The sequence below is a fragment of the Gorilla gorilla genome, chromosome X (genome assembly GCF_029281585.2).
Source record: "Gorilla gorilla gorilla isolate KB3781 chromosome X, NHGRI_mGorGor1-v2.1_pri, whole genome shotgun sequence".
Lineage (NCBI taxonomy): Eukaryota > Metazoa > Chordata > Mammalia > Primates > Hominidae > Gorilla > Gorilla gorilla.
In genome coordinates this window covers 67,486,233-67,503,331 of record NC_073247.2, presented here as the reverse complement: position 1 = coordinate 67,503,331, position 17,099 = coordinate 67,486,233, and the positions used below count along the sequence as shown (strand labels likewise).

General features: G+C 38.3%; 1 protein-coding gene across 1 annotated transcript in view; it reads right to left on the bottom strand.

The window, feature by feature from the left end:
* FAAH2 (fatty acid amide hydrolase 2) overlaps window positions 1-17,099 on the bottom strand; it is a 216,202-nt gene that overhangs the window by 175,425 nt on the left and 23,678 nt on the right. Inside the window, exon 3 of the mRNA XM_004064273.4 lies at window positions 16,765-16,901. Coding sequence (XP_004064321.1) covers window positions 16,765-16,901 — 137 coding nt within the window. The remainder of the gene's footprint in view (window positions 1-16,764; window positions 16,902-17,099) is intronic.

Genomic DNA, 17,099 nt, shown 5'->3' with positions numbered 1-17,099 from the left:
AATGAACAAGCATCCAAGAAATATGGGACTATGTGAAAAGACCAAATCTACATCTGATTGGTGTACCTGAAAGTCACGGGGAGAATGGAACCAAGTTGGAAAACACTCTGCAGGATATTATTTAGGAGAAATTCCCCAATCTAGAAAGGCAGGCCAACATTCAGATTCAGGAAATACAGAGAACAGAACAAAAATAACCCTCAAGAAGAGCAACTCCAAGACAAATAATTGTCAGATTCACAAAAGTTGAAATGAAGGAAAAAATGTTAAGGGCAGCCAGAGAGAAAGGTTGAGTTACCCAAAAAGGGAAGCCCATCAGACTAACAGCTGATCTCTCAGCAGAAACTCTACAAGCCAGAAGAGAGTGGGGGCCAATATTCAACATTCTTAAAGAAAAGAACTTTCAACCCAGCATTTCATATACAGCCAAACTAAGCTTCATAAGTGCAGGAGAAATAAAATCCTTTACAGACAAGCAAATGCTGAGAGATTTTGTTACCACCAGGCCTGCCCTGAAAGAGCTCCTGAAGGAAGCACTAAACATGGAAAGGAACAACTGATACCAGACAGTGCAAAAACCTGCCAAATTGTAAAGACCATCAAGGCTAGGAAGAAACTGCATCAACTAATGAGCAAAATAACCAGCTAAGATCATAATGACAGAATCAAACTCACACATAACAATCTTAACCTTAAATGTAAATGGACCAAATGCTCCAATTAAAAGACACAGATTGGCAAATTGGAAAAGGAGACAAGACCCATCAGTGTGCTGTATTCAGCAAACCCATCTCACATGCAGAGACACACATAGGCTCAAAATAAAGGGATGGAGGAAGATCTACCAAGCAAATGGAAAGCAAAAAAAGGCAGGGGTTGCAATCCTAGTCTCTGATACAACAGACTTTAAACCAACAAAGATCAAAAGAGACAAAGAAGGCCGTTACATAATAGTAAAGTTATCAATTCAACAAGAAGAGCTAACTATCCTAAATATACATGCACCCAATACAGGAGCACCCAGATTCATAAAGCAAGTCCTTAGTGACCTACAAAGAGACTTAGACTCCCACACAATAATAATGGGAGACTTTAACACCCCACTGTCAACATTAGACAGATCAATGAGACAGAAAGTTAACAAGGATACCCAGGAATTGAACTCAGCTCTGCACCAAGCAGACCTAATAGACATCTACAGAACTCTCCACCCCTAATCAACAGAATATACATTCTTTTCAGCACCACACCACACCTATTCCAAAATTGACCACATGGTTGGAAGTAAAGCCCTCCTCAGCAAATGTAAAAGAACACAAATTAAAACAAACTGTCTCTCAGACCACAGTGCAATCAAACTAGAATTCAGGATTAAGAAACTCACTCAAAACCGCTCAACTACGTGGAAACTGAACAACCTGCTCCTGAATGACTACTGGGTACATAACAAAATGAAGGCAGAAATAAAGATGTTCTTTGAAACCAAGGAGAATAAAGACACAACATACCAGAATCTCTGGGACACATTCAAAGCAGTGTGTAGAGGGAAATTTATAGCACTAAATGCCCATAAGAGAAAGCAGGAAAGATCTAAAACTGACACCCTAATATCACAATTAAAAGAACTAGAGAAGCAAGACCAAACACATTCAAAAGCCAGCAGAAGCCAAGAAATAACAAAGATCAGAGCAGAACTCAAGGAATTAGAGACACAAAAAAACCCTCAAAAAATCAGTGAATCCAGGAGCTGGTTTTTTGAAGAGGTCAACAAAATGGATAGACTACAAGCAAGACTAATAAAGAAGAAAAGAGAGAAGAATCAAATAGATGCAATAAAAAATGATAAAGAGGATATCACCAACAATCACACAGAAATACAAACTACCATCAGAGAATAATATGAACACCTCTATGCAAATAAACTACAAAATCTAGAAGAAATGGATAAATTCCTGGACACATTCACCCTCCAAAGACTAAACCAGGAAGAAGTTGAATCCCTGAATAGACTAATAACAGTCTCTGAAATTGAGGCAATAATTAATAGCCTATGAACCAAAAAAAGTCCAGGACCAGATGGATTCACAGCAGAATTCTACCAGAGGTACAAGAAGGAGCTGGTACCACTCCTTCTGAAACTATTCCAATCAATAGAAAAAGAGGGAATCCTCCCTAACTCATTTTATGAGGCCAGCATCATCCTGATACCAAAGCCTGGCAGAGACACAACCAAAAAAGAGAATTTTAGACCAATATCCTTGATGAACATCAATGCAAAAATCCTCAATAAAATACTGGCAAACTGAATCCAGCAGCACATCTAAAAGCTTATCCACCATGATCAAGTGGGCTGCATCCCTGGAATGCAAGGCTGCTTCAACATACACAAATCAATAAATGCAATCCAGCATATAAGCAGAACCAACAACAAAAACCATATGATTATCTCAATAGATGCAGAAAAGGCCTTTGACAAAATTCAACAACCTTCACTCTAAAAACTCTCAATAAATTAGGTATTGATGGGACGTATCTCAAAATATTAAGAGCTATCTATGACAAACCCACAGCCAATATCATACTGAATGGGCAAGAACTGGAAGCATTCCCTTCGGAAACTGGCACAAGACAGGGATGCCCTCTCTCACCACTCCTATTCAACATAGTGTTGGAAGTTCTGGCCAGTGCAATTAGGCAGGAGAAGGAAATAAAGGGTATTCATTAGGAAAAGAGGAAGTCAAATTGTCCCTGTTTGCAGATCACATGATTGTATATCTAGAAAACCCCATCATCTCTGCCCAAAATCTCCTTAAGCTGATAAGCAACTTCAGCAAAGTCTCAGGATATAAAATCAATGTGCAAAAATCACAAGCATTCTTATACACCAATAACAGAAAAACAGAGAGCCAAATTATGAGTGAACTCCCATTCACAATTGCTTCAAAGAGAATAAAATACCTTGGAATCCAACTTACAAGGAATGTGAAGGACCTCTTCAAGGAGAACTACAAACCACTGCTCAATGAAATAAAAGAGGATACAAACAAATGGAAGAACATTGCATGCTCATGGGTAGGAAGAATCAATATCATGAAAATGGCCATACTGCCCAAGGTAATTTATAGATTCAATGCCATCCCTATCAAGCTACCAATGACTTTCTTCACAGGATTGGAAAAAGCTACTTTAAAGTTCACATGGAACCAAAAAAGAGCCCACATTGCCAAGTCAATCCTAAGCCAAAAGAACAAAGCTGGAGGCATCATGCTACCTGACTTCAAACTATACTGGAAGACTACAGTAACCAAAACAGCATGGTACTGGTACCAAAACAGAGATATAGCCCAATGGAACAGAACAGAGCCCTCAGAAATAATGCCACACATCTACAGCTATCTGATCTTTGACAAACCTGGCAAAAACAAGAAATGGGGAAAGTATTCCCTATTTAACAAATGGTGCTGGGAAAACTGGCTAGCCATATGTAGAAAGCTGAAACTGGATCCCTTCCTTACACCTTATACAAAAATTAATTCAAGATGGATTAAAGACTTAAATGTTAGACCTAAAACCATAAAAACCCTAGAAGAAAACCTAGGCAATACCATTCAGGACATAGGCATGGGCAAGGACTTCATGTCTAAAACATGAAAAGCTATGGCAACAAAAGCCAAAATTGACAAATGGGATCTAATCAAACTAAAGAGCTTCTGCACAGCAAAAGAAACTACCATCAGAGTGAACAGGCAACCTACAGAATGGGAGAAAATTTTTGCAATCTGCACATCTGACAAAGGTCTAATATCCAGAATCTACAAAGAACTCAAACAAGTTTACAACAACAACAACAAAAAAACCCCATCAACAAGTGGGTGAAGGATATGAACAGACACTTCTCAAAAGAAGACATTTATGCAGCCAAAAGACACATGAAAAAAACGCTTATCATCACTGTCCATCAGAGAAATGCAAATCAAAACCACAATGAGATACCATCTCACACCAGTTAGAAAGGCAATCATTAAAAAGTCAGGAACAACAGGTGCTGGAGAGGATGTGGAGTAATAGGAACAGTTTTACAATGTTGGTGGGACTGTAAACTAGTTCAACCTTTGTGGAAGTCAGTGTGGCGATTCCTCAGGGATCTAGAACTAGAAATACCATTTGACCCAGCCATCCCATTACTGGGTATATACCCAAAAGATTGTAAATCATGCTGCTATAAAGACACATGCACACGTATGTTTACTGTGACACTATTCACAATAGCAAAGACTTGGAACCAACCCAAATGTCCAACAATGATAGACTGGATTAAGAAAATGTGACACATATACACCATGGAATACTATGCAGCCATAAAAATGGATGAGTTCATGTCCTTTGTAGGGACATGGATGAAGCTGGAAACCATCATTCTCAGCAAACTATTGCAAAGACAAAAAACCAAACACCGCATGTTCTCACTCATAGGTGGGAATTGAACAATGAGAACACATGGACACAGGAAGGGGAACATCACACACTGGGGCCTGTTGTGGGGTGGGGAAAGTGGGGAGGGATAGCATTAGGGGATATACCTAATATTAAATGACAAGTTAATGGGTGCAGCACACCAACATGGCACTTGTATACACATGTAACAAACCTGCATGTTGTGCACCTGTACCCTAAAACTTAAAGTATAATTAAAAAAAAGGAAAACAAAACAAAACAACAAAAAAAAAGAAATCACAAGCATTAGCAGCAGAATACCCAAGCTGAGAAAAGAATATTGAAGCTTGAAGATTGACTTTTTAAAATAAAACAGTGAAACAAGAGTAAAGAAAAAAGAATTTTTTAATGAACAAAACCTCCATGAATTATGGAATAACATAAAGAGACCGAATCTAGAACTCATTGACATTCCAGAAAAAGAAAAAGAGAAAGAAGGCAAATTAGAAAATATATTTCAGGATATCACCAATGAGAAAGTTCTCCAAACTAGATAGAGAGGCCAACATTCGAATTCAGAAAATGCTTAGAACCCACACAAAATGCTTCATGAGAAGGTCATTCCCAAAACACATAATAGTCAAATTCTCTGCAGTTGAAATGAAAGAAAAAAAAGTTAAAGGCTAGAGAGAAAGGGTAGGTCACTTATAAAAGGAAGTCCACCAAACTAACAAGAGACCTCTCAGCAAAAATCCTACATGCAAGAAGAGATCGGGGACCTACATTAAATATTCTTTAAAAACAAAAAATGCAGGCCGGGTGCGGTGGCTCACACCTGTAATCCCAGCACTTTGGGAGGCTGAGGCGTGCGGATCGCGAGGTCAGAAGATGGAGACCACGGTGAGACCACGGTGAAACCCCGTCTCTACTAAAAATACAAAAAATTAGCCAGGTGCGGTGGCGGATGCCTGTAGTCCCAGCTACTCAAGAGGCTGAGGCAGGAGAATGGCGTGAACCCGGGAGGCAGAGCTTGCAGTGAGCTGAGCGAGACTCCGTCTCAAAAAAAAAAAAAAAAAAAAAAAAAAATGCAATCTGGAGTTTCATGTTCAGCCAAACTAAGTTTCATAAACAAAAGAGAAATAAGATCCTTTTCAGGTAAGCAAATGCTAAGCAAATTTGTTGCCACCAGATGTGCCTTATAAGAGCTCCTGGAAGAAGCACTAAATATGGAAATAATAGGTAATTACAAACCACTACAGAAACACACAAGTACACAGACTGGTGACACTAAAAAGCAAAAACACAAACAAATCTGCATAATAACCAAGTAACAACATGATGACAGCAACAAATCCATACATATCAATACTAACCTTGAATGTAAACAGGCTAAATGCCCCAATTAAAAGGCACAGAGTGGCAAGCCAGATAAAGAAGCAAGATTCCTTGTTATGTTGTCTTCAACACACCCATATTACATGCAATGACATCCATTGGCTCAAAATTTTAAAAATTGAGAAAAATCTACCAATTAAATGGAAACCAGAAAAAAAGCAGAGGTTTCAATTGGAATTTATTATTATTATTATACTATAAGTTATGGGATACATATGCAGAACGTGCAGGTTTTTACATAGGTATAAATGTGCAATAGTGGTTTGCTGCACCCATCAACACGTCATCTACGTTAGGTATTTCTACTAATGCTATCCTTCCCCTAGATCCCGAACCCCCAACATGCCCTAATGTGTGATGGTCCCCTCCCTGTGTCCATGTGTTCTCATTACTCAACTCCCACTCCTGAGTGAGAACATGCAGTGTTTTCCGATTTGTGTTAGTTTGCTAAGAACGATGGTTTCCAGCTTCATCCATGTCCCTGCAAAGGACATGCATTCATCCGGTTTTTTTTTTTTTTTTTTTTTTTTTTTGAGATGGAGTCCCGCTCTGTCACCCAGGCTGGAGTGCAGTGGCACCATCTGGGCTCACTGCAAACTCCGCCTCCTGGATTCACGCCATTCTCCTGCCTCAGCCTCCCGAGTAGCTGGGACTACAGGCGCCCACCACCACACCCAGCTAATTTTTTGTATTTTTTAGTAGAGACGGGGGTTTTACCATGTTAGCCAGGATGGTCTCGATCTCCCAACCTCATGATCCACCTGCCTTGGCCTCCCAAAGTGGTGGGATTACAGGCGTGAGCCACCACACCCCGCCAACTCATCTTTTTTTATGGCTGTATAATATTGCATGGTGTACATATGCCACATTTCCTTTATCCAGTCCATCACTGATTGGCATTTGGGTTGGTTCCAAGTCTTTGCTTTTATGAACAGTGCCACAAATAAATATACATGTGCATGTCGCTTTATAGTAGAATGATATATAATCTTTTGGGTGTATACCCAGTAATGGGATTGCTGGATCAAATGGTATTTCTAGTTCTAGATCCTTGAGGAATCACCATATTGTCTTCAACAATGGTTGAACTAATTTACACTCCCACCAACAATGTAAAAGCATTTTTATTTCTCCACATCCTCTCCAGCATCTGTTGCTTCCTGACTTTTTAATGATCACCATTCTAACTAGCATGTGATGGTATCTCATTGTGGTTTTGATTTGCATTTCTCTAATGACCAGGGATGATGAGCTTTTTTTCATATGTTTGTTGGCCACATAAATGTCTTCTTTTGAGAAGTGTCTATTCATATCCTTCACCCACTTTTTGATGGGGATGTTTGTCTTTTTCTTGTAAATTTGTTTAAGTTTCTTGTAGATTCTGGATATTACCCTTTGTCAGATGGATAGATCACAAAAATGTTCTCCCATTCTATAGGTTGCCTGTTCACTGTGATGATAGTTTCTTTTGCTGTTCAGAAGCTCTTTAGTTTAATTAGATCCCATTTGTCAATGTTGGCTTTTGTTGCCATTTTTTGTTTGATGTTTTAGTCATGAATTATTTACCCATGCCTATGTCCTGAATGGTATTGCCTAGGTTTCCTTCTAGGGTTTTTATGGTTTTAAGTCTTCAGTTTAAGTCTTTAATCCATCTTGAGTTAATTTTTGTATAAGGTGTAAGAAAGAGGTCCAGTTTCAGTTTTCTGCATATGGCTAGTCATTTCTCCCAGCACCATTAAATAGGGAATCCTTTCCCCATTGCTTGTTTTTGCCAGGTTTGTCAAAGATCAGATTGCTGCAGATGTGTGGCATTATTTCTGAGGCCTCTGTTCTGTTCCATTGGTCTATATCTCTGTTTTGGTTCCACTACTATGCTGTTTTGGTTACTGTAGCCTTGTAGTATACTTTGCAGCAAGGTAACATGATGCCTCCAGCTTTGGTCATTTAGCTTAAGATTGTCTTGGCTATCGGAGCTCTTTTTTGGTTCCATATGAAATTTAAAGTAGTTTTTCCCAATTCTGTGAAAAAAGTCAATTGCTGTTCAATGGGGATAGCATTGAATCTATAAATTACTTGGGCAGTATGGCCATTTTCACAATATTGATTCTTACTACCCATGAGCATGGAATGTTCTTCCATTTGTTTGTATCCTCTTTTATTTCACTGAGCAGTGGTTTGTAGTTCTCCTTGAAGAGGTCCTTCACATCCCTTCTAAGCTGCATTCCTATGTATTTTATTCTCTTTGTAGCAATTGTGAATGGGAGTTCACTCATGATTTGGCTCTCTTTTTGTCTACTATTGGTGTACAGGAATGCTTGTCATTTTTGCACATTGATTTTGTATCCTGAGACTTTGCTGAAGTTGCTTATCAGCTTAAGGAGATTTTGGGCTGAGACGATGGGGTTTTCTAAGCATACAATCATGTCATCTACAAAAAGAGACAATTTGACTTCCTCTCTTCCTATTTGAATATGCTTTATTTCTTTCTCTTGCCTGATTGTCCTGGCCAGAACTTCCAATACTATGTTGAATAGGAGCGGTGAGAGAGGGCATCCTTGTCTTGTGCCAGTTTTCAAAGGGAATGCTTCCAGTTTTTGCCCATTCAGTATGATACTGGCTGTGGGTTTGTCATAAATAGCTCTTATTATTTTGAGATATGTTCCATTAATACCTACTTTATTGAGAGTTTTTAGCATGAAAGGGTGTTGAATTTTATGGAAGGCCTTTTCTGCATCTATTGAGATCATCATGTGGTTTTTGTCATTGGTTCTGTTTAAGTGATGGATTATGTTTATTGATTTGCATGTGATGAATCAGCCTTGTATCCCAAGGATGAAGCTGACTTGATAGTGGTAGATGAACTTTCTGATGTACTGCTGGATTCAGTTTGCCAGTATTTATTGAGGATTTTTGCATAGATGTTCATCAAGGATATTGGCTTGAAATTTTCTTTTTTTGTTGTGTCTCTGCCAGGGTTTGTTATCAGGACGATGCTGGCCTCATAAAATGGATTAGGGAGGAGTTACTCTTTTTCTACTGTTTGGAATAGTTTCAGAAGAAATGTTACCAGCTCCTCTTTGTACCTCTGGTAGAATTTGGCTGTGAATCCATCTAGTTCTGGGATTTTTTTATTGGTAGGCTATTAATTACTGCCTCAATTTCAGAACTTATTCTTGGCCTATTCAGGGACTCGACTTCTTCCTGGTTTGCTTTAGACTTGGGAGGATTTATCTGTCCAGGAATTTTTCCATTTTTTCTACACTTTCTAGTTTATTTGCATAAAGGTGTTTATAAGTATTCTCTGATGGTAGTTTATATTTCTGTGGGATCAGTAGTGATATCCCCTTTACCATTTTTTATTGTGTCTATTTGATTCTTCTCTATTTTCTTCTTTATTAGTCTCGCTAGCAGTATATCTATTTGTTAATCTTTTTAAAAAAACAGCTCCTGGATTCATTTTTTTTTTTGAAGGGTTTATTGTGTGTCTCTATCTCCTTTAGTTCTGCTCTGATCTTAGTTATTTCATGTCTTCTGCTAGCTTTTGAATTTGTTTGCTCTTGCTTCTCTAGTTCTTTTAATTGTGATGTTAGGGTGTCAATTTTAAATCTTTCCTACTTTCTCCTTTGGGCATTTAGTGCTATAAATTTCCCTCTAAACACTGCTTTAGCTGTGTCTCAGAGATCCCAGTACATTGTGTCTTTTTTCTCACTGGTTTCAAATAACATATTTATTTCTGCCTTAATTTCTTTACCCAGTAGTCATTCGGGAGCAGATTGTTCAGTTTCCATGTAGTTGTGCCATTTTGAGTGAGTTTCTTAATCCTTAGTTGTAATTTGATTGCACTGTGGTCTAAGAGACTGTTGGTTATATTTTCCATTATTTTGCATTTGCTAAGGAGTGTTTTACTTCCAAATATTTGGTCAATTTTAGAATAAGTGCAATGTGATGCTGAGAAGAATGTGTATTCTGTTGATTTGGGGTGGAGAGTTCTGTAGATGTCTATTAGGTCTACTCGGTCCAGAGTTGAGTTCAAGTCCTAAATATTCTTGTTAATTTTCTGTCTTGTTGATCTGTCTAATAGTGACAGTGGGGTGTTAAAGTCTCCCACTATTATGGTGTAGGACTCTAAGTCTCTTTGTCTCTAAAAACTTGCTTTATGAATCTGGGTGCTCCCGTACTGGGTACATATATATTTAGGTTAGTTAACTCTTCTTGGTACAAAGTCCCTTTATGATTATGTAATGCCCTTCTTTGTCTTTTTTCATCTTTGTTGGCTTAAAGTCTGTTTTATTAGAGACTAGGATTGTAACTCCTGCTCTTTTTCACTTTACATTTGCTTGATAAATATTCCTCCATCCTTTTATTTTGAGCCTATGTGTGTCTTTGCATGTGCAATGGATCTCCTGAATACAGCACACTAATGGGTCTTGGCTCTTTATTTAATTTGCCAGTCTGTGTCTTTTAATTGGGGCACTTAGCCCGTTTACATTTAAGGCTAATATTGTTATTTGTGAACTTGATCCTGAGAGCATTTTTCAAATATTTGTTGGCCACTTGTCTGTCTTCTTTTGAGTAATATCTGATCATGTCTCTTGCTCACTTTTTAATGGGTTATTTGTTTATTAGTTGTTGATTTGCTTAAGTTCCTTATAGATTCTGGATATTAGACCTTTATTGCATGCATAGTTTATGAATATTTCCTCCCAGTCTGTAGGTTGCCTGTTTATTCTGTTGATGGTTTATTTTGCTGTGCAGAAGGTCTTTAGTTTAATTAAGTCCCACTTGTCAATTTTTCATTTAGTTGCAATAGCTTTAGGGAGTTGACCATGTTTTTTTGGGGGGGGTGGGGGGAGACAGGGTCAATATAGAGAAGGGTATTTCTTAGGTTTTCATCTCAACTTTTTTAGAGTTTGACGTCTTACATTTAAATATTTATCTATTTTAAGTTAGTTTTTGCCTATGGTGAAAGATAAGAGTGTAGATTCAGTCTTCTGTACATGGCTAGTGAGTTATCCCAGCACCATGTATTGAATAGGGAGTCCTTCCCCCATTGCTTATTTTTGTTGGCCTTGACAAAGATCAGATGGTTGTATGTGTGTGACTTTATTTCTGAGTTTTCTGTTCTGTTCCATTGGTCTATGTGTCCATTTATGTACCAGCACCATGCTGTTTTGGTGACTGTAGCTTTATAATATAGTTTTAAGTGGGGTAGTGTGATATCTCTGCTTCTATTTGCTTAGGATTGCTTTGGCTATTCAGGCTCTTTTTAGATTCCATATGAATTTTAAAATAGGTTTTTTCCAATTCTTTGAAAAATGTCTTTGGTAGTTTGGTAGGAATAGCGTTAAATCTGTAAACTGTTTTTGGATGTATGGCAATTTCATCAATACCGATTTTTCCAATCCAAGAACATGAAATGTTTTTACATTTATTTATACCATTTCTGGTTTCTTTCAGCAGTGTTCTGCAGTTCTCGTAGAGATCTTTCACCTCCTTGTTTAGCTGTATTCCTAGGTATTCCATTTTATTTCTGACTATTGTAAATGGGATTGTGTGAATCTCAACCAGGACATCATTATGCTACCGATTTACTACATTGATTTTGTATTCTGAAACCTTGCTAAAATTGTTTATCAGTTTTAGTAGGATTTTGATGGAGTCTTTAGGGTTTTCTAAGCATAAGATCATATCATCAACAGAGAGACAGTTTGACTTCTTTTCCTATTTGGATGCCTTTTCTTTCTCTTGCCTGACTGCTCTGGCTAGGACTTCCAGTACTATGTCAAATAGGAGTAGTGAGAGTGGGCACTCTTTCCTTGTTTCAGATCTCAGGAAGAATGCTTCCAGCTTTTGCCCATTTAGTGTGATATTGCCTGTGTGTTTGATATAGATGGCTCTTATTATTTTGAGGTATGTTCCTTCGATGCCTAGTCTGTTGGGAGTTAGTATAAAGAAGGGGTGTTGAATTATATCAAAAGTTATTTTTCTGCATCTATTGAGATGATCACATGGTTTTTACTTTTAATCATTTACGTGATGAATCACATTAAATGATTTGCATATGTTGATCCAATCTTGCATCCCAAGAATAATCCCTACTTGATCATAATGAGTTAACTTTTTGTTGTGTTGCTGGATTTGGTTTGCTAGAATTTTATTGAGGATTTTTGAGTTTATGTTAATCAGGGATATTGGTCTGAAGTTTTTGTTTTCTGTTGTGTCTCTGCCAGATTTTTGTATTAGGGTGATGATAGCTTTATATAGAATGAGTTAGAGAGGAGTCCCTCCTCCTCCATTTTTTAGAATAGTTTCAGTAGTATTGGTAGCATCTCTTTTTTGTATGTCTGGTAGAATTTGGCTGTGAATCCATCTAGTCCAGGACACTTTTTGATTGGTAGGTTTCTTATTACCGATTCCATCTCACAGCTCAATATTGGGCTGTTCAAGGTTTCACTCTCTTCCTGATTTAATCTTGGAAGATGGTGTGTTTCCAGGAATATTTACATTTTCTATATATTTTTTAATTTGTGTGCATTGAATTGATTGTGACAATCTTTCGTATTTCCATGAAATAAGTTGTAATATTATGTTTGTCATTTCTGATTGTACTTATTTGAATCTTCTCTTTCTTTTTTAATCTAGGTAGCAGTCTAACTTATTTTTGAAAAACAAACTCTTAATTTCATTGATCTTTTGTATAGATTTTTGCATCTATATTTTACTAAGTTCTCTAATTTTAGTTATTTCTTTTCTTCTGCTGGCTTTGGAATTGATTTTTTCTTATTATCGTAGTTCACACTGGCGTGATGTTATATTGTTAATTTGAGATCTTTCCAACTTCTTGAAGAAGGATTTAGTTCTATAAACTTTCCTGGTAACAATGCTTGAGTGGCGCCTTAATGACTTTGGTAAGATGTGTCACTATTTTCATTAATTTTAGAGATTTTTTTTGTTTTCTTGTATTTCTGCCTTAATTTTGATGTTCACCTAAGAGTTATTAATCACTTTCTTTGATTTATGCCTTAATTTCAATGTCCATCTAGGAGTTTTTCATGAGAAAGTTGTTTAGTTTCCATGTATTTGTGTAGTTTTGGGAGATCTTGATATTGATTTCTATTTTTATTTCACTCTGGTCCAAGAGTGTGCATGGTAAGATTCAATATTTTAATTTATTGAGACTTGAAGTATGACTGACCGTGTAGAGTATGCTCCACATACAGATGAGTTGAATGTATATTCCATGGTTTTTGGGTGGAGTATTTTGTAGATGTCTATTAAGCGCAATTGGTCATGTGTTGAGGTGAAGCCCTGAGTTTCTTTTGTTAGTTTTCTGCCTCGATGATCTGTCTAACACTGTCAGTGGGGTTTTGAAATCTCCTACTATTATTGTGTGGCTGTCTAAGATTTTTCTTAGGTCATGAAGATTTTTTCTGTGAATCTGAGTGCTCCAATGTTGGGTGCATACATATTTAAGATGGTTCAGTCTTCTCATTGAATTAAAACATTTATCATTATATAATGCCCTTCTTTGTATTTCCTGATTGTTGTTGGTTTAAGATCTGTTTTATCTGATAAAAAGAATAGCAACTCCTGCTCTTTTTTGTTTCCTGTTTGCATGATAGATCTTCCTACATCCTTTCACTTTGAGCATGTGGGTGTCATTACATGTGAGATGGGCCTCTTAGAGAAAACAGATGGTTGGGTCTTGTTTTTTCATCCAGCCTGACACCCTGCATTTTAATTGGGACATTTAGTTCATTTATATTCAAATACGTGTGATTTTATTCAAGTCATGCTATTAGCTGTTTGTTATATAGACTTGATTGCGTAGTTGTTTTATAGTGCATGCAAGCTATCAGGTTGAGTGTCTCTGTGACAGCCGGTGTCATTCTTTTGAACTCATGTTTAGCACTTCCTTAAGGGCCTCATGTAAGGTTGGTCTAGTTGAAAAATATTCTCTCAGCATTTTCTTGTCTGAGAAGAATTTTATTTCTCCTTCATTTATGAAGCTTATTTGTGAGGAAATGAAATTCTTGGTTGGAATTTCTTGTCTTTAGGGATGCTGAAAGTAGACCCCCAATATCTTCTCATTGTTAAGGTTTCTGCTGAGAGATCTACTGCTTGCCTGATGGAGTTCTCTCTGTATGTGACTTAACCCTTCTCTCTAGCTGCCTTTAAGATGTATTTATTTATTTAATTAATTATTTTTGTATTGACCTTGGTGAATCTGATTACTATGTTCATTGGGGATGGTCATCTTATATAGTATGTGGCCACCATTATCTGTACCACTTTGATTTGCATGTCAACCTCTTCACCGAGACTGGTGTCAACCTCTTCACCTCAAATATATTTTCCAAGTTGATTATTCTCTCTCCTTCTCTCTTGAGAATCCTGATGAGTCATAGGTTTGGTTTTCTTATATTATTCCACATTTCTTGGAGGTTTCATTCATTTTCTAATTTCTTTTTTCTTTATTTTTGTCTGACTAAGGTGATTTGAAAAAACGGTATTCAAGCTCTGGGATTGGATTCTTTCCTCAGCTTGGTCTATTCTGCTGTTAATACTTCTAATTGTATTATGAAATTCTCATAGTGAGTCTTTAAGTTCTAGAAGCTCTGTTTTGTTGTTTCCTAAAATGCCCATTTTTTCTCCCATCTCTTGGGTCATTTTACTGGATGCTTTGCATTCCTTGGATTGGATTTCAACTTTCTCCTGAATCTCAGTAAGTTTCATTGACACCCAGATTCTGAAGACTGTGTCATCTCAGTCATTTCAGACTGGTCAAAAACCATTTCTGGGGAGCTATTGGACTTGTTTTGAGGTCAATAAAGATACTCTACTTTTTGGATTTCCAGAGTTCTTGCACTGATTTATTCTAATATTTGAGGATTGGTATTTCTGTAACTGTGGTGTAAGTTCAGTATAGTTAGTTGGCTATGTTTGTGGATCCTTTCAGAAGGCTAGTGTTCTGTATAGGATTTTTTTTTTTTGATGGAGTTTTGCACTTGTTGCCCAGGCTGGAGTGCAATGGCACGGATTACTGCAACTTCCACCTCCGAGGTTCAAGCGATTCTCCTACCTCAGCCTCCCAAGTAGCTGGGACTACAGATGCCCGCCACCATGCCCAGCTAATTTTTTTTTCTTGTATTTTTAGTAGAGATGTGGTTTCATCATGTTGGCCAGGCTGGTCTCAAACTCCTGACTTCAGGTGATCCACCTGCCTCGGCCTCCCAAAGTGCTGGGATTACAGGCATGAGCCACTGTGCCTGGCCTCTATAGGATCTTTATGTGTGTTTGAATTCTTGCACTTGGTTTCACAGGTGCACATATTAGCCGGATGACTGATTGGTGTTGTAGTTTGGGCTGCAATCCAGTAGATGAAGCATAAGAGTAATGGCCGGTAGCTAGTTTAATACCAAGCTGTGCAGCTCTTCTGTATTTCCCTTAGTATGCAGGCATGCTCTTGAGTAGGGAGAGCAGAAAGAGATAGCATCTCCCTCACCAGATCTGCTCCTGGGATTTGGAAGAGCCCCCTGTGATCAATGGTGCTGTGCTGGCATTTCTTTTGTTAGCTATTCTGTACCACCAGCCCTCTTGGGCAGGGACTGCAGCAGAGGTATGCCACACTCTATGGACCCACCCTGTGGAGGGAGGCATGCCCCATCTCACCTTGCCCAGAAACCCATGCATCTCTCCCTTCTCAGTGTTCTGGGGTTGGGAGCTCCTCCCCAGCTTCATTACTGTCCACAGATCTCTGCTCCTTACTCTCAAGTAGCACGCTGTAGCCCTGGGTGCACCTGACTGTCTCTTAGCTGGGATTCGGTTCTGCCTGTGCTAGGGGATCCAATATGCTCCAGGCTAGCTAGGAAAGTACTCACGTGCATCAATACACTGAGGCTGCGCTGCAGGGGCTGTTACGTGCACCTGCTCCTGCAAAGTAGCTAGGCATGGATGCTGGGAGTGGCTGAAAGGCAGGAAAGCTTGCAGAGCAGATGCACCTCAGTCCCATGAAGAAGCTGGCTCTGCTCTCTCCTGGGTCAGAGGTCATCCCGGCCTGCACCTCCTCGGAGGAATGGGAAGACTTGGGGATTGGTGCCTATGGCTACTCTCAGCTGGAGCTGCCCAGAGCACCAAAAGCTTCCAGGCTCCAAGCCCTCTGAAGGCCCATCTCTGCCTGCTCTCCATCAGATCTTCCTGCCAGCTCATACACCCATGGGCGACAAGGGTTCCCCTATAGCTAGGATCCCAAAGATTCCTGGTGAAGGTGAGGCCTCAGTTCCCTCACTGACCCCTTTCGCAGGAGCCATTTAAGGCCAGGCTTCAGTTACTGATTTTAAATCTTTCTTTTCATGTATACTCACTGAAAGCCATACATTTCCCTCTAAGTACTAATTTAGCTACATCCCATAAGTTTTGTTATATTATTATATTTTTTCTTTCAGTTCAAACATTTCCTTGTGATTTATTTCTTTGACATGGGTTATTTAAAAATACGTTGTTTTACTTTCCAAATATTTGGGATTTTCATTTACTTTTGAGGCTAGCAGGAAGTTACAAAATAAGAACTGTATTACAGAGAAAGCACAGGTATTTATCAGAATTCAAGCTTGGCTTTAGCCTAACTACTTTAGGGTCATGAGCCTCAATTTTCTTATCTGAAAAATGAGATCAATAATACTATTCTTATAAGTTTGCTGTAAGGATTAATGGATACTGAGCATAGTGCCCCCATATGCCATACAGAGCTAACAGAGGATGACCATTATCATTTCTTTTCCCAATGGAACTTGCTGAATATTTCCTCTCCTTTCAAACTGAGGAAGCAGCATGAGTTAGTCCTTCACTTTTATACCATCCTTTTTAGTTTATAAGTTTAGAAAATGTAGCAACTTGTGAATTAAACTCATGCAGCCAAAAATAAAAGAATAGTACCTTGTAGCTGGAAAGCTTCCTTGACTGTCAAAGGAACCCCAAGGAAGGGCCATTTATTTTCCAGGGTGGCTTCATCTTCCTGCTTCTCTGCAAGCTTTTGATCTACAGCATGAGCCTCCTTCATCGCTTCCTCAAACCTAAGAAGAAATAAAACAATGCAAACTTTAATTAAACAAGTCATCCAACCAACTTTATTAAAAGAATACCCATATCAACATGTTAATATGTAATCAACATATTAAAGTTAATGTACTTGTCAAGAGCCTTATAAAGCTGACCATTTGAGCCAGTGATTCTCCCTTTAGGAATCCATCATAAGAACAGTAATCCAACCT